Source organism: Mercenaria mercenaria, chromosome 16 (assembly GCF_021730395.1).
Source record: "Mercenaria mercenaria strain notata chromosome 16, MADL_Memer_1, whole genome shotgun sequence".
Lineage (NCBI taxonomy): Eukaryota > Metazoa > Mollusca > Bivalvia > Venerida > Veneridae > Mercenaria > Mercenaria mercenaria.
The window spans coordinates 63,973,891-63,997,636 of NC_069376.1; the positions used below are offsets into that span (position 1 = coordinate 63,973,891).

The following is a 23,746-nucleotide window of genomic DNA, read 5'->3' on the forward strand; positions in this document are numbered from 1 at the left end:
AGTTTGAAAAGATAACATCAGCGTATTCAAGAAATGATCTGATAAAAGAAAGATATATTATTTCCAGAAATTTCCTATCAAGTTGAAATTTTAATTTGCGCATAGCATGAATGTGTTTCCATGCCTTTTCTGTAATATAGGTGATATGCATGTGCAAAGAACCATCTTCGGACAAGTTAACGCCAAGGTTTTTATGGGAAGTAATACACCCTTGTTATCCGGATAATAAGAAATGCTGTGATAATTCCAAAATGCTACACAATGACAGATGAACGCTTCTGAAAATTTCAGGTTTTTCGGTATGTTGCTGTGGCTAGATAAGAGATTTTAACCACCAGATGTTGCAAAAAGAACAAATGGTAATTTGTTTCCATGGAACTCAAATTAATTTACTTTATTTTTGTGAATACAATACACAGTATGTTAAATAGTTCACAAAATCCATGTAAGTTTAGTTTGAAAATTCATAAAAAAATATTTAGAATTGTTTTTTATGCTTGTAATTCACTGTATATGCAGCTCTACCATTTCACTATCTGACATAGTTTAGAGTAAGTTGTTTACGTTTGCCGCTTTTATGTCAAAACCATTTATATTGATCCTTGTGTGAAAAATGGATAATAGCCGAAAATGACCATGGATAATTCCCTACATGTGTTGTCTTTGAAAGTGGATAATAGCCATCATTGACTTCTTTCATTTACATACCATTACACATTGACCAGTTTTGTTTGTGTGGACATGTTGTGGTGAATGAGTTTGTAACAACATGATGATATGAACTTGTTAACGATTTTAGCTTGACTATTCAAAGAATAGTAGAGCTATTGGACTAACCCATGCGTCGGCGTCGGCGTTCTGATTTGGTTAAGGTTTTGTATGTAAGCTGGTATCTCAGTAACCACTCTTGGGAATGGATTGAAACTTCGCACACTTATTCACTGTGATAAACTGACCTAATTGCACAAGTTTCACAACTCTATTTTGCTTTTTTACAAAATTATGTCTCTTTTTCGACTTAGAAATTATTTTGTATTTAAGCTGGTATCTCAGTTCTCACTAATGGGAATGGATTGAAACTTCACACACTTGTTCACTGTTATGATTTAACATGCACTGTCAGGTCCCATAACTCTATTTTGCATTTTTTAAAAATTATGCCCCTTTTTCAACTTAGCAGTTTTAGGTTTTTAAAAGTTTTTGTATGTAAGCTTGTTTTTCAGTATCCACTAATGGGAAAGGATTGAAACTTCACACACTCAGTCATGAGTATCAGTCATGAGCTGATAAGCACTGTGAAGGTTCCATAACCCTTTTTCCTATTTTAACAAAATTATGCCCCTTCTTCGACTTTTGTATTCATTTAGTTGACAAGGCTGTTGAATAGTCGAGCGTTGCTGTCCTCCGACAGCTCTTGTTATACTGGTAACAGGCACAGCAACCTAATAAGTAGGGCATATGAAACCTATAGCAGATTAAGAGTTTTGCCTCATATGTTATCGGAAAGAAATTTTAACACTCTCTTTCCATGAATACTTCTTACAATTATAGAGAGAGTCCGAATGATGACTTTGGATAAAGACCCGATAAAGAATGCCGAAAAGATATGGCCACATATTGGCGCTTGTTTCAGTGCTGGTGGTGGTAACCGACAGTCAATCTATACAGATCTTTAGCTCCTTTAGAAACGGTTTTTGGAGTTTGGCTGGAGGTTATCGTCATCCTACCAAGATCTGCGAGACGTATATTACTGTCTTCAAAAGTGCGCAGGATTTTCAACACCACAAAACATACCACAGATTTTGAACAGCAGTCAAAATACCATGGTTATTATAGCCCAAGGAACAAAGAAAAAAAAATGATCTCAGTTACAATTCATAACACCAACTTAATGTATTGAACTTAGAGGGAAGGTGATATTGAACAAATATTAAGTTAATGAACGTAGATCTTATCCTATACACTGTGATGAACTCTTTATATTTCAGTATAGAAATGCATGTGAGTCTTGTATTGCAGATGAAATTTTGGTAGGGGACAACTTTGTATGGAAAAGTTAACAAGTGTACTAAATTATTAAGTACAATATCAAACTATTATCAGTTAAGGGATTAAGGGAATGTACTTCTATGAATTCACAGCAGTATTCAACATATTCCAACAAAACGGACCTGTTAAAGTGCCATTATTTTCACACTCTTAAAATGCTAACAGACCCCTAGCATACTTAATTTCTAAATATGTGTGTACCCCCTCCCCTTGTGGAATCTCAGCACATTTAGATTCAGGTGCTAAATTTACCTGTTCTGGCTTCTTTAATTTTTTTCCAAAATCTAGCAGAAAAGATACAGGCGTGTAAGCTTTAGAACCTTCTGACAGCGGACTTGAGATTTAAAACAGAATTTTACAAAGATATAGAAATTTACCCTTTTGATAAAATGTTACAGGAACATCTGGTGCTGACTATGGGTATAAAACATTACCTTGGGCATGCTACAGCAATTAGTTACCACATTTTATGACTATATGTCTTCAATATAAAACAATCAGTACCTTTAGAACAGCATATGCAAACTTTCAAACTACAATATTGGCTATTATCCTCATAGCATTTCGGACATTATCTTCGAAATTTCTATGAACACTTGGGTCAGTATTCATCAACTACTACATAAGCTTATATATTGGTCAATGTGGGTTATTTGATCTAAAATAAAAACTTTTGAACATGTTTATATCATTGTTTATATAATAACTGAATAATACAAAATAATATTCATTACCTAAAGTCCATTAAATGAGGTTGACAACGCTTTCAATCGCCAAACTCATTCTCAAAAGCAAAATGTACACATTGTTTGCGGCTCTCCATACTGAACAATATGTCCCATATTCAAATTGTTTAGTGCAAATGGTACAGCTTCTAAACCATGTTAAATCAGTTATAATACTTTAAACGATCAGAATGAGTAATAAGAAAATATTGACAAAAACAATGTCCATACCAAGTTTGACATTTCATCCAGTTTGTAGCATTTTGGAATTATCACATCATTTCGTATTATCCGGATAACAAGGGTTAAATATCAAATTCAAGACAATAAAATAGGATACGTATTAAGTGAATTATAATTAATAATACAATAAAACATTACTTGGGGTTATGTGTATGCCATGTATGTGCATCAAACAATCTGTGCAGTCTTTGTTTGCAACTCGGCTAATTTCTTACATTAAATACCTATTTCTTACGTAAATCATCAGCCGAGATGATCAAAATACCAGATCCACTTTTGTATATGAACTCGCCCAAATGTCATTTTTAAAAGGTCAAAGTATATATTTATATTCATTAACTACTGAAAGAAAACTTTCTATTCTTAAATTATTTTTATTGTGTAAGACAGTGCCAATTATCCGCGGTATAAAATATGAACAATTCAACACTGCCAACTTCACGGACCTCAATTTAAAGAGATATTTTTGAAAGGTATTTAAACATTAACTTTCGAATAAAAAAGCAAAGTTTAGCTACATGTATTTGACCCTTACCCTGCTAAATTTCTATAATGAACTAGTCCATCTTTCAGTTTGGACAGTACCATTAACCTTTAAAAGGGGTGCTTATGAAAAAGGCACTGTCTGAATGGAGAACAGTGCAGATCATGATCACAGATGTGCAGGCTGATCATGATCTACAATGGTCGCAAAGGCAAAATCAATCTAGCCCAGCATGATAAGGGTTAAAGACCATCTCGAAATTATGTACATAACTATTTTAGATACACTCAAACCTGTCTTTAAACACCACCCTTGTAGCATGTTAGTGGTCCTTGTCAATTGGTGACCTTTCAGAACAGGTTAATTACACTTCTAGTATTCATAGTTAACCTGGAAGAAAAAGTGCCCTTTATCTGCAGGTTATAGGTCTTTGCCACAGGTTTTATTGTATTGGTTAAAGATTCAGTATCTGTTAAAAGCAAAGAGTGGTGGTGAGGTAGTGTATGAAAATATCACACCATTTGTAAAGCACATTTTTCATGGCGTTCAGGCGTAAAAAACTTGTTTGTTTCCGGTATCCCGACTTACCCTAATTGTTTGGCCCGATCCTAAATGTTTTTATGGCCTTGGAGAATATTTTTTTCAACACTTCAACAAAAAATTGCAAAACCGCACTTTTTATGCTTAAAACATGGCCAGTGATGTTAGAAATCAACTTACTGATGCTCTAAAGTTATAACCCCCTTATTTGTATTCATTTTTTGACACAAAAATAATTTCCGAAAAGTCTCCCTTAATAAAAAAGAAAATTCAAAAAAAATAAAATCCGACCAACCTACCCTACTATTTTTAGCATGTTACTGGAAACAACGAATTTTTTAGGCCTAAGCAAGACGATGCAAAACCCTAAAAATGAAAACTAGAGGGCGATAACCGGGGACAGTATCACACTATGTTTAAAGCATCTTATTTATTTCGCTTGGTTTAATTACTTGAGATTAATCGCCATGAGCATATGTCCGATTGTCTGTAAAATGGACGTACCGGCAGACTATATTTAAAACGATGCTGCTAAATAAGACAAAGATATATTTCAAAGTGCTGAGATCTATACGTTAAAGCGTTTCATCCAAAATTAGTCTCTTATATGTCTGTGAACAAAAGGGAAAGCCTAGCATCAGTGTAACAGACTTACAATCAAGGCAGATTAATGACAAGAGTAACTTCTACCTAATTATGACAAGACAAAATGCTTGAAACACAAAGTAACCATTTGGCTGCAAGAAGGAAGAGGTGCATTGTTAAAATAGAGAAGAGACACGTTTATTTTAGCCCTAAAGCTTTTATACACCTTTATCAGTTTATATCACTAGGAATACTTTAACCCTATTTAAAGAATTCGAACTACATTTTGTATTCACTAAAATTCAATTTAGAATTTTGCACATACTACATTTCCTTCTTTTCCTAGTTACATTTTTCATGAATCTTCAAAGGCATTATGTACTGATGTATTTGTGATACTGTTTACCAGTACATATTGAGATTTAAAAACTTTCAATGACGTTGAAATGGTGTTATGTCATTTACACGCTACGAGATTGTACATGATGTATATCATTTGACGAATTGCACACTCTCATCTCTGAAATTACTTAAAATTCATGTAAATTCATGTTGTCCGTGCAGAATAGAGTTTAAAATTCTTTAATCACTGATATTTATATTTCTAAAAATGGGCAAACACTGCCTCATGATTGTAACGCTTAGGCGTACCATCAGGACAAAAATTCTTGAGCCTCCTTACCGCCAAACACCGTTACCCCTCGAGCCGGATATTCCCGTCTGCACCTACAGCAAGCGAAAGAGTCTTATATTCTTGCATACGAGATGGAGATTTACGGTATTTTACCGGTGCTGGAAATATCCATCTTACACACGGGGTGTAAGACGACTCTCGTGCTGTAAGTGACGTAATACGAACTACATATATGTAGAAAATTTATGTAGCAATTTATACTCTATTTCATAAAACGGAATAAAAAGCCAATACCTTAACAATTCCTTTATTCCTGATAGTATATTTCTAAAACGTTATTTTATCCAAAAAAAATCATAATGTTACGCTGTAACTGAAACGTCATGACGTCTTTCCTGTTTACGGACGTAATTTTCCCGCGCTTTGTTTAAATACGCTACTATAGGAAATTGTTCTAAAAAGAAAGTCGATCGACTGATTTCATTTTTACAATGATTTTTTCAATATGGTATGCAAGAAAAAGGTTCGATAACTGGCTGTAGGTACAGACGGGAATATCTGGCTCTCTGGAAACTAAACAGTTACCCTCGAAACAGATATTCCCATCTGCACCTTCAGCCAGTGAAAAAGATCTTATATTCTTGTGTCAGCCTTATTCAAGAAGCTAGCGAAATTGTGTCAATTTACCATGCTTTATTTCTAAGAGGTGAATGTACGGCTGGTTGTGCCTATTTGCCATAATGGCACACCTAGTGTCATAATTGCCCAAAGGATTCAGCCCCAGGGCCATTATGAAACAAGGTATGCCAATATGGCTAGAAGGTACACGCAAATCCGTATATTTTTATTATCTACGTTAGCTTCATATTTATCTTGGTGTTTTTATTTTACTTTTTTCAATTAATAAGCGTCATTTGTATTGCTTTTTTATCAAAAATATCATCATTATTAGACAATCGATCTGAAAATGATTCAGCACATTCTCACCCTCCATAATGACGTTGCTTCATGACGTCAACGTCAGAACGTGTTGACATTTCGGTGAGCAGGAGCCATTATGATTATGACGCGTGAGGTATACTGTGCCATTATGGATCCGTCAATAACGGACGTAATGGTCGTTTTAACGCCTTTTTTGTAGGGTATATAGAGAATATTAGGTTACTGTCTGATAAATTTAAATTTATTAGGCGAATTGACGAAAATATATTAGGCGAGGCTCTGCCGAGCCTTATATTTTTTCGTAGACGATAATTGGAATATTTGTCGAATTGACTATATCTATAATAAATAAAGAAAGAAGAAAATTTTATGTTTCAGGAAGAAAATCTTACATGTTATAGTAAGATTACTAGTATTATACATTTTCGTCTTTCCACATTGAATTATTGAATAATAGTGATAGTCTCTCATTTTATCAATTTATTCAAATAAACTCGTTTAATGAAATCAACATGAAAAAAAAAACATTCATATAATATCCTGTATTTCTAAAATTGGCGTAGCAAAAAGATTTGGATATTAAAGAAAACTTAAATAAGTGTTGCAATGTGATCGTCAATAATGCATGTCAGTTATGTACATAATGACATTAACATTACACTGTCTCGTAACGGATTTCTCTTCAAAGTTCACTGTTTGACAAATAAATTTGTTTGCTTGTTGATGAGAGAAAAATATGAAAAGAAGATTTTGAGATATTTAAAGGGTTTGCTGAAAATACAGTTATAGGAAGATGGATAACCTTTCGGTAAGTAATTGTTCTATTTTTGTCGTTTTATATATAGCTGTATTAAACAGTACAGAATATTTAAATAGCACATATTTTACATGGTTTATCATTTTCAGAAAATATCCGAAACATTTACAAAGTATTATAAAATATTTTCGTCAATATTTTTTGTTTAAAAATTGTAATATAAATACTTTGCAGATCTTTTTAATCATGAACTGTTTTAAATCAATCAGCTGCATATATCTACTTTATACATTTATGCATAAATTATACGAATATTGTAAATGATTTTATTATATATGTGCATGTTATGAGTATTTGGTACTCCCCAAAGGTTTCATTTTACTGTGACGTTCTTATACTTCGCATGAAAGATTGTTGTAGGTGGAAAGTCACATAATAAATATAATTACACAGGTAATATTGCTTGGAGTATACGTCCATGAAGAAAAAAAATCAAAATGAAATTTATTTATTTAAAGTTGGAATTGGACAAACAACATTACGTGAATTTAAATTAAGAAATAATGTATTATAGCAAAACCGTGTTTTAACACTATTTATACATGATGGGCGGTTATACGTCGGGCGTAATAATTTCACGAGGGTGCAGCCCAGTTATAGTTATTTCGAACGACGCATAACCGCCCGAGTGTGCAAATGATGTTAAAACACGGTTTTGCTATGAATCTTTTCGATTCTAATATGTCTTTTTATTGTAAAGTTTAGATCAAATATGATAGAACTATTTCTTCGCGCATGCATGGCGCCAAATGGTAGGTCGTCATGCTCTTTTGTTTATGGTTATAGACCACCCATTGTTTTCCCATAGACCTCCATTATAACATTATGGCGTATACGGCCTTCCATAAATCGAACACATTTTTTTCAAGAATGTCTTAGTTCCACCATATCGGACGAAAAACATATGAATAGTGATACTTTATTTAAGTGTGAATGAGATTAATATTCATTTTTACAATAATTTGTTCAGTATGTTCAATAGTATAACCGCCGATCGTAACACGGTTTTGCTATGAATTATTTCTTAAATAAAAAAGGAAAATTCACTATTCATAAATAGTTTATTTATATTCATAAACTAGGTCCGGTAACAAATATACGATCATGGTATATCCGTTTCTCATCGCGGCTCAAATTGGCTATTACTTTATCAGATGAAATTGATAGTCGAATGTACTTAAAACATGACGGTGAACCAGTTATTTAAAAAGATTTATCTGTTTACACAGAAGTACAAATATGTATACATACATTCAGTTTGTTTGAAGTTTGTCCGAGACAAATCATCATAACTGGCCTACTCCTAACATATCCAAAATGTGTATGAACTGCTCGTGTACTCACATGTTTGTAGGTCAGTAAATGTTTAGAGACCAGCCTCGAGGAACTTTATTTTAATTTGTCAGTTTCGTGGAACTTTATTTTCAAAGTTTCGTAATTGAGTTCTGAACAAACCAGAAATAATAAAACAGATGAGTTAGTAAAACGGCAAAAATAGATTAGAATACGCAAGGACTTTGTCTTGATTTGTGCAATATGCTGGATACTCTCTTTTACGCAAAAAAAAAAAAAAACAACTGATAGACGGGGCTGTAAACCATGCGTTCTTTATTATATGACGTATGTTTACAGTTATAAAATATGTAGATTTGTCATTAATGTGATCGTCAGATGGGCTGAAACAGTTATTATCTGAACGTAGTCATATTGATCAAAAGGATATAGATAACATAGCAAATAGATTCGTTCAATTGATTATGTCAAGAGGGTAACATTGTTTTACTCGATCAAACAAACAAGTGTTGACTAAAGTTTAGATAAAATGGTTTTGGGGAAACGTTTAAAATTATGTCATGGTTTGGGTAAAAATGATTTTAAAGGTGCAGAAACGGCAGTTCAAAGAAATGGATACTTTTCTGATTTCTTTTTGATTTCGCGATCAGTAAAGCAGGGGGACCCGATCTTTACAAATCTTTGAGATTTGCGAAGGATATATACAATTTATTTCGAAATGTGTAGTTTGTTCTTTTTATTCCCCGAAAGTCGCAAAAAAATACACTTACGCCTTTAGAGCACTAAGGCGTCGATATGGTGGGGAAAAATCAATAAGATAACGTCCTGACACTGCAAAGGGAAAATCGTATAGTTAAGACTTTTGTTTTTGTTTTCTCTTCGACAAACAATGAAATAGATTCAAGGGGCAGATACTGGAAAAATACTTTGAAGAACTAGAGAAACTGACTGGAATGGAAGAATGGAAGAAAACTCTACCTCAAGCGAAGAATATAGAGACGCTTTAGACATCTGGATGACATTAAAATCGTTTAAATTCTGATTCGATTCAGGAAATTTTAAATGAAATTCTTTTCGGAAGTGATAAAATCACTTTCAGGAAAAAGCCTATGTCATTTCGCTTAAATTTCATAAAGCAATAAAGTAACAATCGCAGATACATGGAATATAAATACAGACTGTTTTCACTCCAAGTCAAGATTTTTGAAAATCTAAAAACAAAAAAGTTAATGGATATAAGAAAGAAAATAAAACAAAAGCGTCCAAAAACGTATATAAAAGTGACGTTTTAAAAAGGAACGGATCACGGGAAAGATAAATCATACTTAATCTCGTCTAATCTCCAGTTCCAAAGAAAAAACATAAGATAACAATAGCCATCAAGTTTAAATGTAAGCAAATTTTACTAAACTTTATGGCAAAGAATCAAGCACTCAATTAAATTTTAAGGAAAAATGGAAATAACACATGACATATAAGGGGAAGCAATACGAACAATTCAAGCACATGGATCACATAGAATGATCTCCCTTATCTTAAACAGTGACAGTGTCTATAAAGTTTAATTTGAGTATGACCTTCACTTGTCCATCTTGTAATTTTCATACTCAATCAGTAAATGATTATGGAGCGAGTTATTGGACCAAAGACAATTCGTTGCATTAAAAATAGATAAAAATAACAATAATGATAAAGTTGCGATCATTATATTTTAATGTACATTTTTTAAAATACTAGGCGATTTAAAGTTGGTCAATGACAAGTAAGCAGTATTTTTTGACATTTTTCTATTTTCGTAATTCTGTTAAGAAAAGCGAAAATACCCATTACATAGACTTTTGTCCCTGGTAGAAATGAATTATTTATTATTTTCATGAAATTTGTTATAACCCACCTTTAATATGAAAATATTTAAAAAGCATATTATTTCTTTTAATTAGTATCTATATAATAATATATCGTATACATAATATATAGTTTTACAGTTGTACTTGAAAGATATTGCGATATTTTAACAATCTAACCAGCAGTCAAGTGTTTTTCAACAATCTAACCAGAAGTCAAGTGTTTTTTTAACAATCTAACCAGCAGTCAAGTGTTTTTTAACAATCTAACCAGCAGTCAAGTGTTTTTTTAACAATTGACTGCTAACCAGCAGTCAAGTATTTTTTTAACAATCTAACCAGCAGTCAAGTGTTTTTTTAACAATCTAACCAGCAGTCAAGTGTCTTTTAACAATCTAACCAGCAGTCAAGTGTTTTTTTAACTACGTGAAGCTTCCAAATCTATTTCTGTTTCATCTTTCTTGGTTGCACAACCAATATAGGCAAAGTGGTGTAATAAAAATGTCATAAACTTTCATCTCTGATACAATATATAAAGTTGTCAGTGCAAATCGTGATTAATATTAAACACTGAGTTACTGATGATGTTGGTCAAGTCCATAAACTTGGATATACCCTTCATCATCATACATTAACTGTTTCATTTTTATCACGATTTGCACTGACAACTTTATATTATGTATTAGAGATGCAAGTTTGTAACATTTTTATTACACACCCCCCCCCCCCCCCCCCCCCCCCCCCCAACCTCATAACTCTGACTTTTGCTTTGACAAAATTATCTGCCATTTTCACTTGAAACATTTCCAAAAATTGAAATATATTTCAATAGTTCTGAAACCTATTCATGCATTTGATTGACATTTCCCTCACATATTTGAGACATTAAAAGTTTACACATCAAGTGCCATAACATGCCTTTGATTTTGACGAAATTATTCCACTTTTCACTTAGAAAATATGGCAAAATAGATGTTTTCTTTTAATACCTCTGAAACCAATAAAAGTGTATTGCAATGGAACTTGAAAATAAATGGCAAGTCCCAAAGCCCTGACTATGGATCATATGGCCAGTTTACACATAAGGTCTCATAAATCTGACATTTATATTGACAAAATCATTTCCCTTTTGAATTTTCAGTGAAGTTTTTAGCAGAATGATTGCTTTCCTTGAATAGCTGTGAAACCCATGAGGGTGTTTCAGCGGAAGTTTACGTAAACCTCGTTGCTCAATAGGAAGTTGATGTAACAAGTCCAATCGTTCCAACGATTTTTTATAAAAGATTTTCTCCCTTTCTAATTGTATCTAATTTTTCATATTTTTGATACTAGTATGTAAGAGACTAATATCAAATCAACTAAAAAAGTAATATAATAAAATATGATGCATGTGTACAAGTGACTTCAAAGGAACAATAACTTTGATCATAACTCTGTTGTGAATTATGATTAAGTTATCTCCCTTTTTGCATATTTTCTAATTTTAACAGTTAAGGAATAACTTTAATTTAAGGACACACTAAGCCTAAGGGGTCGATGTGACCTGCTTTAACATGAAGAATAAACATGATGTGTAGCATACCTAAACGAAGGTCAAGGATTGAACTATACCATGGTGTAATTTTAATAACATTTTATGCATCATGATTCTTTTAAGATAACAAAATAATGTAATACAGAAGTCTAATAAGGGGCATACTTTTGTAAAGGTGCAAAACAGGGTTATGGAACCTGCACAGTGCTTATCAGCTCATGACAGTGGACAAGTGTATGAAGTTTCAATCCATTCCCATCTGTGGATACTGAGATACCAGCTTACATACAAAAACTTAACAAAAACTGCTAAATTGAAAAAGACGCATCATTTTGTAAAAATGCAAAGTAGAGTTATTTAACCTATGCACTGCATGTCATATTATAACTTTGAATGAGTGTGTGAAGTTTAAATCCATTCCAATTAGTGGATACTGAGATACCAGCTTACATACAAAAACCTAACCAAAAACAGCTAAGTCGAATAAGGGGCACAATTTTGTAAAAATGCAAAGTAGAGTTATGGGACCTGCATAGTGCATGTCAGATCATGACAGTAAACAAATGTGTGAAATTTCAATCCATTCCCAATAGTGGGTACTGAGATGTCAGCTTACATACAGAACCTTAACCAAAACTTTCTTAGTCGAAAAAGGGGCATAATTTTGTAAAAGAGCAAAACAGAGTTATGGAACATGTGCAGTGTAAGTCAGTTTATCACAGTAAATAAGTGTGTGAAGTTTCGATCCATTCCCACAAGTGGTTACTGAGATACGAGCTTACATACAAAAAACTTAACCAAACCAAATCGGGACGTGTACGCCGGCGCACGGGCGAGTCCAATAGCTCTACCTATTCTTTGAATAGTCGAGTTAATAAAAATTAGACATTTAGATAGAATGGCTTATCACCAAGTGCAATAACCATACAGAAAATACACCATGTAATGATACGAGGGCTGTTAAAAAGTAACGTAGACTTTTATATCCTTTAATGAAGCAAAACGAAAGATATACTATCACGATACGCAATCTTTCTACTCGACTGCAATCATGGTCGTACAAACGGTCACTTACACGAACCTGGCGCACGAGGAGCAAGTTTCAACGACGTTGATGACTTTGCACCTTCATCATGATGCTTTCATTAAGTTTCCGTTAATTCATTTTCGTAAATGTTTTAATTAATTTTAATAAACAATACCTACGTCATTAAAAAGTTGTTTGGTTAGAATACTGAAAAATATGAACACTAATGCCTAGCATTTTACACATGGTGCTCAACGTGAGAACTTGGTCTTTACTCAAGGCATCATGCATTGACGTGAACGTCAAATCACAGGGTTTTTTTCTCCCTCCCTCTTCGCCGTCTTTAAGCAGTTCTGGACTATTTGAGAATCGTTTGTTTCACTAGAAGATCAAGTATTTTTTGGCAAACAAGTATACAAGTATTTTTTGGCAAACAAGTATACTATCAGTGCCAACATCAGCGATTGAATTCAAATCATAACAGATGAAAATGCGACTGCGCCGGTTGTGCATGTAGCTATGATAATTAAAACGTTCAATCTGACTAAAGTTCCCGATCTTCCTAAAACTTGTAGCATTAATAGGAGATGATTTTAATCAGATTGTTTGAACGTTCTACGCGCTTCGCCTATGAGCAAACATGTTACATGAAAATATGTATGATAAAATTACAGAAAGATTGCGAATTACAATTATGTATTTCACATTGCTGTTAAGACAATATGCAGCTTTTGACAGCAAACGTCTACGTTATTTTTGAACAGCGCTCGTAATTCAACTGAATATACATTGTAATGATAAAAGTACATAATATGATAGTAAATCTACACGGTATTATCACGGGTGGTAAACGCGCAATCCAATTCCCACTGGGAATACGCTTAAAATGGGTTGCGCGACTTCCGGTACTGGTATTGCGCATTAATATATACAAAATCGAGGTAGGTGGGTTTTTGTTTTTGTAAATAATGACACATTTACGAGTGTTTTCGAAAAAAGCAAATTGCTATTCGACACAAAAATGAATAAAGATCATATGTTTGAAATACCAAGTTATTAATTTAAGAATTAGCCCTGATATCATGAAAACTCTGCTGGCTGGATCTGTCAAAAAAGTTTGGAATCGTGAAAAACGCAAATTTTCTAACTCTTGTACCTTCTTTCTGGAAATGTGACGCTTCAAACACGTGGATGACAGTCATAAATATTACATATACTTGAATGAAATGTTGCTTTTGGGGGAAAGATTGGCAAAAAAAAAATCGGGAATGGGGTTGCGCCCCGGGAATGGAGTTGCGCGTTTACATTATATACATTATGATGTATACGAGCAACTCCATTCCCGGTGCGCAACCCCATTCCCGATGATTTTTTGTCGATTATGTCCCCGTGAGCAGGATTTAAAGCAAATGATTTTGATATCCGTTATTTCAGTTGAGTTATCATAAAAAGCATCAGATTTCCTCAGATAAGGCATATGAGGTCAGAAACTGCCATTTCTGTTGATTTCATACTTTTTTCACGCTTCGTGTCGCCAGAGTTTTTGTGATAATAGAGCCGAATCATAAATTACAATCCAGATATTTTATATATATGATGTATCATCATATTTTTGTCGAATAGCATTTTCCTTTTTTCGAGAAAAAATATTCTTGTCTCATACTAAGCAAAATCATGACTTCACATACCTCAATTCCGTCTATTTTTACGCGCAACACTAGCACCGGACGTCGCGCAACTCATTTTAAGCGCATTCCCAGCGGGAATTGGGTTGCGCGTTTACCACCCGTGATTATTAAGAATGCGTAACGTATAATGACATGTTTACAAAATATAATGAAAAAATCAACACTCATCTTAAATGCACGAAGTAAAGGATGCAAAGCTGTGTGAACATTATAATTATTAGAAATCATAAAACTTTTAGCCCAAGTAATGATTTTCGAGTCAGATAAATATTGTTTTTTTTTTTATTTGAGGACAAAAAAGTTTCATACACCAATTTAAGATGTATTTTATCACTGTTACGGGGCTATAAGTTTGTTGAAGCAAAACATTATGACTTTTTAATTCACGTATGACGAACATGCCGATTTGTCATGCATGTAGTTCACTTTAGTTTTATGTTTTTACTTCATATACATACAAATAATTTGGAGTAAAATTTTAGCTTATTGGGTGCAGAAAAAGGTAAAAATAAATTTTACACATAACACACAATTTCTAATTTTACTGTTTATTATGTTTCTTCAATCTTAAGGCTTATTTTTCTCAACATACACTGATATTTGTTTTCGATCTGATGTTAGCTAACGACAGGAAAAGGAATATTTATTGGCTCTATGTTCAGTCTGCTAAACAAGATCTCATTTTTTTTCTTTACAATATGCTTTAATTTTTTTTAAAACGTCTATAAAACTCAAAATTATCAACACCCAAAATTGCAATATGTTTTATTCCACGGGTACATTTATGCTGAAGCATACTATGATTTACATCGAGTCAAACCCGAACGTATGGTCACATGCGAACAAAAAAACACTTGTTCTAAAACTTCTAGTTTCATTCAATTCTAAAACTTTTAAGATTTTCCTTTACATAATCAAAGAAGGATTTTACCGTGTTTTGTCTTGTCGATTAAAACACGTTTTGCAAAATGGCCTACTTTTGACTATTCCGCCTAAAAAGGAATCCAGATTAGTATCCCTTCCTAGTGTAATTCAAACGTGTTAGAATGGAAATAGATTTTAGTTTTTGCGTGCTTTGTTGGCAACTAAAACATGGTTTTGAGTTCAGATGCGTAGTAATCTAATCACGAAGGCATTTAACATGTACATCTCAAATTCTAAAGACCACATACATATAAAGAGCACCTTTTAACTCGTGCAGTTGGGATCTTTATAAACAGATTTGACTATACACTGTTTAACTGCCTTGGTATGGAAGCAATTTGGACTGATATACATTGTATTAGAGGAAATAGTCATTGCATCTTGCAATAATTGGTTGTTTATAGGGTGATGTGGAAGACGCGATGGGCGGACGTACAGGCAAGCATACACTCAATCAGTCGAGCTCTAACTCACAACCTATGTACACATATAAAATATCGGTGAAGACCGGGGACCGTCCGAAAGCTGGCACAGATGCTAATGTTTACGTTGTGTTGCATAGCAACGGACAGAAATCTCCGGAAACGAAACTAGACGTTTTATTTCGGAATGACTTTGAGAGAGGACAAGTGGACACATTCCAAATAAGCAAAGTTCCGGTGAGAAAATCTCATTACACTATTAATTAACAGTCATTTTGGCACCGAGTCATTTAACGATTCTACCAACAACAGCTTGGACGAAACGACTTTGTGTCGAACTGAATTGGTGCCGACACGGCTGGTTACCATTCTAATACGTCAGTTAGGAAGACATTATTTTTTTACACATTTTGAATTGAGTGGGGGCATCAGTCAGTATCGTAATGTTTATAATACTCCTTGCCCGCTATCTCTGCAAGTGTGAAGTGGACTTAGTTTTTTCCACTCATGAATAACAACTGTTTCATTGGTGTACAAATCTTTTCTGCTGATCCGTAACTTTATTTTACCTGCTACTTGTCTAAAATTGTATTTTTTACATATATATCAAGCGTATAATTTTTAACATATATTTTCATATTATTTTCAATAGACTATAAAGTTAATTTGTTGCCCGTAGCTAATATCCTTTAATACAAATCACTCTAGCGTTCAAAAACAGGTTCATGAATATCAGCTTGTGAATCTCATTTGTATTAAATGTTCTATAAAATAGCTTTATTCAATGTGTGTATATAATGGTTTCTGATCTACAGGTAAAATATGCTGAACTTAATGTTGTTCACACATGGCTGCCCTTCATTGAATCAGATAAAGGATGCAGCCATTTGACGTGCCATATAACAATTCTTTTATTAAGTAAATTTCAGTTGAATTAAATCAACATCACGCTGAAGGTTACATTGCCACTATTACTACTGTTGCTGCTAATCATTGTCATTATCGTTGTCTTTAACGACATTTTCATCATTACAATAACTATTTTGATTAAAACATGCCACGATTTTGCGAAAGTCTTTAGGTGATTTTTTTCTACTTTTAGAACTTACAACTAGTATGTTCATGCCATACAGACAACAATGTCTGTTGTCACTCCGGCACTACAGCCAATTCAGAACAAATGCTCGATACAAGTCAAGGTTACAGCACATACAACATCTGAATGACCTTGGTTCCCATATGCGACCTTGGCCTTTGAAATAAGTACATGTGCGCAATGGCGGAATACTCCGACTCAACAAGGCAAACATGTCTTCTAGATAAAGATTAGATTGCTCCATGCATGTCGAATTTACGTCCCGGATAAGCTCTAAAATGGCCTTTGACCCCGTTATGTGACCTTGACTTTTGAGATAGTGGCATGGGTTTGCACATGACACTCCATCTCTTTGAAGTAAACAATTATGCAAAATATAAAAAAAGATTACTTTCAGTTATTATCCGGACGCATGCATACGTTAATTAACGCAGTAACGTACTGACTTAAACAAATCGAACAGCCATTTTATCGGCTATGTCGATCTCTTCGCATTCAGGCTTGAAAAAATACTGTGAAGGTTTCGATAAAGTTAATCGAAATGCAAGATTCAGACTAGGTTTTTTTTTTATTATTTCTGTGTACGTATGTGCAACGTTTTATTATTTGGGCTTTGTAAAACTTACATAACGTTATTATTGTCGATGTATCAATCTTCATTTTTATTAATATTTTTTTCTTCGTCCGTGCCAGTATAAAGTTATGTGAAAGGAGCAACGACGCATGAATATATATGTCAATAAACAGATGTCTATTTTATTATCATTTAACGGGCTTTTATGGTTCAGGTGGTTCAGTAAAAAGACAATTACTTGTCTTCCTAATACATGTTTATAAATGTGGACAACATATCATATACCGGCCTGATTAGACTATGTGCAAGTTTAGAAAGGGTTTAAAGGTTTTTAAGAGTTTAAAGTAACAAGAAAGCGAGTCAATGAGTTCTCGATTTAACAACTTGTAAAGTAGAAAAGACGCTCCTTACAGTGTTAGTCGCGCACTAGAAATGTGATATAGAGCAAAGTTCCACGTGCAAAATAGAAGACACTTAACTATTCTTCACATCAAATTAAGTACATATTTTTACTCAAGTTTCTTACTTAAAACATTTAGAAAAATGTTATTGGGATGAATCGCTAGAGACATGTTCTCCGTTTCGTTTTGAGTTCAGTTGTATGATACAGCTTTTTGAAGATTCAGATCTTTAACTTCAATGTCATGGCTTACTCTAAAAAAGAAGTAGCTATCATTCTGGAATTAGAAATAGTGGAACTGAGTAGTACAGTAATAACTGCTTAAATACAGTCAAACCTGTCTGCATATGTTACCTTATATGAATAAGCAAAAACGATTCTTGTAGACAAGTGTCTTTATTCACAGGTAAATATACACTATGTATGAGAAAATATTGACGCAGGTTTTTAATAATACTAGGTGTAGTGTTGGTCCTTATTTGGAGATGGTTTTAAGCACATCTTTTACTGCAATTATACAGTTGAAACGCGACATCTTGAACTTGCATATCTCGAAATTCCTGTTATGTCGGGAAAATGTTTTAATTCCCGTCGAGACCCCTTCAAAACACAAACTCGACATACTGCAGCTCCGCCTTTAAGGTTCCTTAAATCTTTATAGCTACCATACAATAAATTATCGTCTGTATTTTACTACTTTTATATTTTATACGTTTCATATGATGAACAGCACATATTTTTCGAATAGTGTGTTATGTGATGTGTGGAATTTTATTGCGATCTAATTTTATAAACAGACATGCGGAAGACATATGTTTCTATTTAATTTCTTCATTAAATAACTGATTTTTATCAAAATTTTAAACGTATCTGTATGGTGTACGTTGCTTTTAATTTCTTTCTTTTAACTTCACTTTTTTATTATTTCAGTTTGCTACAATTGACTGTGTTGAACTATGGAAGGACAACTTCGGCATATATTCAGAATGGAACATTGACACGATTACAATTGATAACATCAACACCGGTGAACAGACTGTGTTTCCAATTTTCCGCTGGATAAGTTCAAATTACCGTTACAATTTTATACCACTGGATACCAGTCTGCCACAATATGACGAAAGGAAAGGTAAGCAGTTTATTGATACATTCATAAGTATATAAAATAGGTGTACAATTAAAAATTACAAAGAAAATAAATGCAAGGAAACCCCTGTACCCCAATTGATACACACCCGACGTAACCAGATATTCTAAATCTTTAAAAGGTCATCAGAATGGCGTTCTTTAACAGCAAAATGCTTAACTGAAAACACGATATGTTAGTCACAACATGGATAAACAATGATATACCTCTAGAAGATAGAGATATTGCAATGGAACTCTCAAATCCACAAAAATGTAGGTTACCTTGCACAATAAGCGGTTTATATCAAGCCAGTTCGACACTTGCCCTGCATAAAGCAGTAGAAAGCATAATGCCATCACTAGAATAATTCTTAGCCGTCGAGAAATGACTTTATAACATTATTGCAGTTACATTTACCTTTTTAAATTTATATCAGGGTCAGCCAGTATAACCAAATACTGTTTTGCTACCCGCCTTAGTAGCGTTGGGAAATATCATGTAATGAGTGTCACAGTCATTTAGGATATCCTATTTTTGAAGTAATGGTAACATCACAGTTAAAAATCCATCAATAGAATCACTTAACACACGTCTAACTGGTCATCCAAATTTTTTTGCAGTCATTCTTTAATTTGACAGATATTTCTAACTGAACCATTGCAATACAACATTGTGGGGCTTCGGTACTTTGTAATGAGTATACCGTGTAGTCCAAGACGACCGTAAAACCTGAAGTGTCATAATTGCATGTGATCATTATCATTATAAGATATGTCAAAATGATTTAGCATCCGTCGATGTGAAAGAATCAAACGGTGTGGTTAATTCATTCTAGAGCTCGCGTTTCAGACAATTTTTTATCTTTTATTCCAATCATCAGAGAGCAAAAATAGATTTACCGATGATAATTTGAAATTTTGACAATGTGTACGCATTTTTGTATTCATATCACAGTAAATGCATGACCAATGTGGATACTGTGTAATGCAATAACACACACAAGAACAAACATACACTTTCAGAGCAAAGACAAAAAGAACTTGAGGAGAAGCGAGCTCTGTACGAGATAGCTCCTCCTGCACCCGGGATGCCGTCCAGGATCAAATCGATCCCGCCGGACGAGGAATTCTCCTTCGACTACCTGTGGGACCTGAACAAGAAGAAGTTGTTGTTATTGGCGACTAGTAAAATAAAAACGATCACGACAGGAGCTTGGAAGTCTATCGATGATGTAAACACTATCTATACGAAAAAAGTTTTTACACCGCCTACGGACACGGAAAGGTATGAAAACTTTGATATGGGCAGGTGGTCGTTGGTTGATAAGTTTTTTTATAGCAACATGCTTGTTTGGATACCTATATCATTAGTACTCAATATTTGATTTAAGAAAATTTTGAAGTACGCTACATATATTGATTGTCTCAAATTTCATCATTTGTAAACACGTTGATCATGTCAAAATTTAGTCATGCAGGTAACTTTAAATCTACAAATGATGTAACTGCCTGAATGATTGTTGCTAAACATTGGCGTAGGAGCGGGTGAACTGCTGAAATTTACACCTTTTCATTTCCTTTATATCAAAACTACGGATCACTTGTTAGTTATTATAGTAGGTTTGCAGCGGAGGAATATCGCGCAACCTTCTGAGAGTGCATATTCCTTGACCTTTTTTTGGTTGACTATTCAAAGAATAGGTGGAGCTATTGGACTCACCCATGCGTCGGCGTCGGCGTCGGCGTCCCGATTTGTTTAAGTTTTTGTTTGTAAGCTGGTGTCCACTTGTGGGAATGGATCGAAACTTGACACTCTTATTTCCTGTGATAAACTGACTTACATTGCACAGGTTCCTTAACCCTATTTTGCTTTTTTTACAAAATTATGCCCCTTTTTCGACTTAGAAATTTTTGGTTAATGTTTTATATGTAAGCTGGTATCTCAGTACCTAATGGGAATGGATTGAAACTTCACACATTTGTTGACTGTGATGATCTGGCATGCTGCGCGTAGGTTTCATAACTCTGCTTTGCATTTTTACAAAAGTATGCCCCTTTTTTGACATAGCTGTTTTTGGTTAAGTTTTTGTATGTAAGCCCACTAATGGGAATGGATTGAAACTTCACACACTTCATCACTGTGATGATCTGACATGCAGTGCATAGGTTCCATAACTGTACTTTGCATTTTTACAAAATTATTCTCCTTTTTCGACTTAGCTGTTTTTGGTTAAGTTTTTGTATGTAAGCTGGTATCTCAGTACCCACTAATGGGAATTGATTGACACAATTTTCCATTGTCATTAGCTGATATGCATAAGACAGGTTCCATAACCCTGTTTTGCAATTTTACAAAATTTTGCCTCTTTTTCGACATTAATATTCATTCAATTGACAAAAACTGTTGAATAGCCGAGCGTTGCTGTCCTCCGACAGCTCTTGTTTTACTATGGGCTGCATTTAGATGTTTAAACAAACCAGCAGCAAGGAGAGAAGATATTGCTATATTACATTTGCTACGATAACAGACACATCTAGAAGTCATGCAAACAATAAAAAATATGATATTGAATATATTATATATATTTTTCAGGTGGAAAGATGACGTCAAATTTGGTAATCAACGTATTGCCGGGGTCAATACTACTACTATCCGACTGTGCACGGAAATACCCGACAAGTTTGGTGTTACGGCGGAAATGGTCGAACCTTTCCTAGAAGGGAAAACGCTAGAGAATGCTTTGAAAGATCGTAAAATTTTCATTATCGATTACGACGTGCTAGAGGACTGTCCGACAAAGGAGGGGCATACTGTATGTTCACCGATAGCTCTCTTCTATAAAAGAGATGATAGAAAGCTCGTGCCAGTCGCAATACAGCTGTTTCAACACAAGGCAGAAGACAACCCAGTGTTTCTACCCTCTGATCCACAATACACGTGGATTTGGGCTAAAATGTGGTTTAATAATGCGGATGCACAGTATCACCAAGCTGTTACACACCTTGGGTATACACATCTTATAATGGAAGGATTTGTTGTCGTAACGCACCGCAATATGTCCCAGTCTCATCCTCTTTTTAAACTTTTGGCGCCACATTTTCTGTATCTCATTGCAATAAATACACGCGCGGTGAATAAATTATCGTCCAAAGACGGAATCTTGGATCAAACGTTTTCTGTCGAAGCCAGAGGCATGTTTGAACTTATCCGCAGACGTCGACCTAGATGGCGCTTCGATGTTGATGGAATTATACCGGAAGACTTTAAAGCACGTGGTGTAGATGACCCGAATGATCTTCCTCGCCACCATGCGAGGGATGATTCTATAATGATCTACGACGCAATCAAAAAGTATGTCCAAAAATACGTAGATCTTTATTACAAAACAAATGACGTACTTCTCGCAGACGAAGAAGTTCAGAATTGGCGGGAAGAACTTGTACGTAGTGAGAATGACAATGGTCTAGGCATGATTGGCGTTCCTGGTGAAGATGGGAAGTTCACAAAGAAGGAACAACTTGTAATTGTTCTCACTAGTGTCATTTCTATCTGCAGCGTAGGTCACGCGATGGCAAACTTTGCGCAGTACGACGAATACTCACATCCGCTAAACTATCCTTCCCTCTTGAGAGGAACCCCTCCGAAAGACAAGTCACCACGGACTGAAGCAGATATTGTAGCTTCGCTCCCAGATAAAGAACAACATTTCCAGATAATGATCACTGGAAAAATTTTGAGTGAGCGTGGAACAAAGCCCCTAGGTGACTTTGAGGTCAACTATGTGTTTGATCCGGAAGCAGTAAAAATTGTAAACGAATTCCGTGCAGATTTAGCGAGGATAAGACAACTGATAGTTGAAAAGAACAAAACAAGAGATCTGCCTTACCCCTACCTCGATCCAGCCGAGGTTCCAAATTCAATTAGCATTTAAAAACGTGTTTTCCAGGAAAAGTTAGCACAACGCATATTCAGAATTCCTAGATACATGCACAACGGTCACTTTTTAAAGTCTGAAGTGGCGACAAAAATGTATCACTGTCAAACTGTTATTTTAGTTTTCTTAGAATATATCGTAAGAAAATAACGGTCTATAGAGAATAACTGTAGTAAAACTCTCGTGTATATCCACTATATTGTATAAAATAATAACATATATGTAAAGGCTTCTTTCATGTTAAACATGGAAACATATTTTTTTTTTGCAAACCGTGAACGTTTTGGGGAGGACTGTATAAGTATGGTCTCTTTCTCTTTCTTTCTCTTAATTTTTAGTGAGAGTGCATTTAAATTTGTAACATGACGGTATAATGATAAAACCTTGGACCTTTAGTCATACTCGCAGAAATTAGCACATATGACACTAATTCCCTCTCTAGATAATACGAGCACTTGGGTAGAACCACACACCTGCCGCGATCTTATTTATTTATTTGGGTTTTACGGCGCACCAACGCAGTATAGTTTATATGGCGCCAAACAGGACTACACATTTTGGTTCCACATCTCATTTACATCTAATAATATAAAGTTGGTTTTCCTGCCGCAATCTAGATGGACGGCATCTAATAATATAAAGTTGGTTTTCGAACTAAACAAATGTATTTGGGTAAATTATCCGAAGTCAGTGTCATTGACCACTCAGCAATGGGTCACCCCTCCTCTCAAGTACTGTTATGAATGGTGTTTATGTATTATATTTAAGGGTCTATCCGACTACCAGGCCGACGGTGTCAATCCGTAAAAGATACCTCGTACCGTATTTTACCGTGCCAAAATAAGTCCAAAATATCTGGCAT

The 23,746-nt window shown here is 34.4% G+C and overlaps 1 protein-coding gene across 1 annotated transcript; it reads left to right on the plus strand.

Annotated features, from left to right (window-relative positions):
- The first annotated feature begins 6,803 nt into the window (after positions 1-6,803).
- LOC123539768 (polyunsaturated fatty acid 5-lipoxygenase-like) lies at positions 6,804-23,105 on the plus strand. The gene is made up of 5 exons (XM_045324521.2): positions 6,804-7,010; positions 15,734-15,988; positions 18,752-18,950; positions 19,973-20,234; positions 21,543-23,105. Exons 1-5 carry the CDS (start codon positions 6,996-6,998, stop codon positions 22,879-22,881), a joined length of 2,070 nt encoding a protein of 689 aa, XP_045180456.2. The 5' UTR covers positions 6,804-6,995; the 3' UTR covers positions 22,882-23,105.
- The last annotated feature ends 641 nt before the right edge of the window (positions 23,106-23,746 follow it).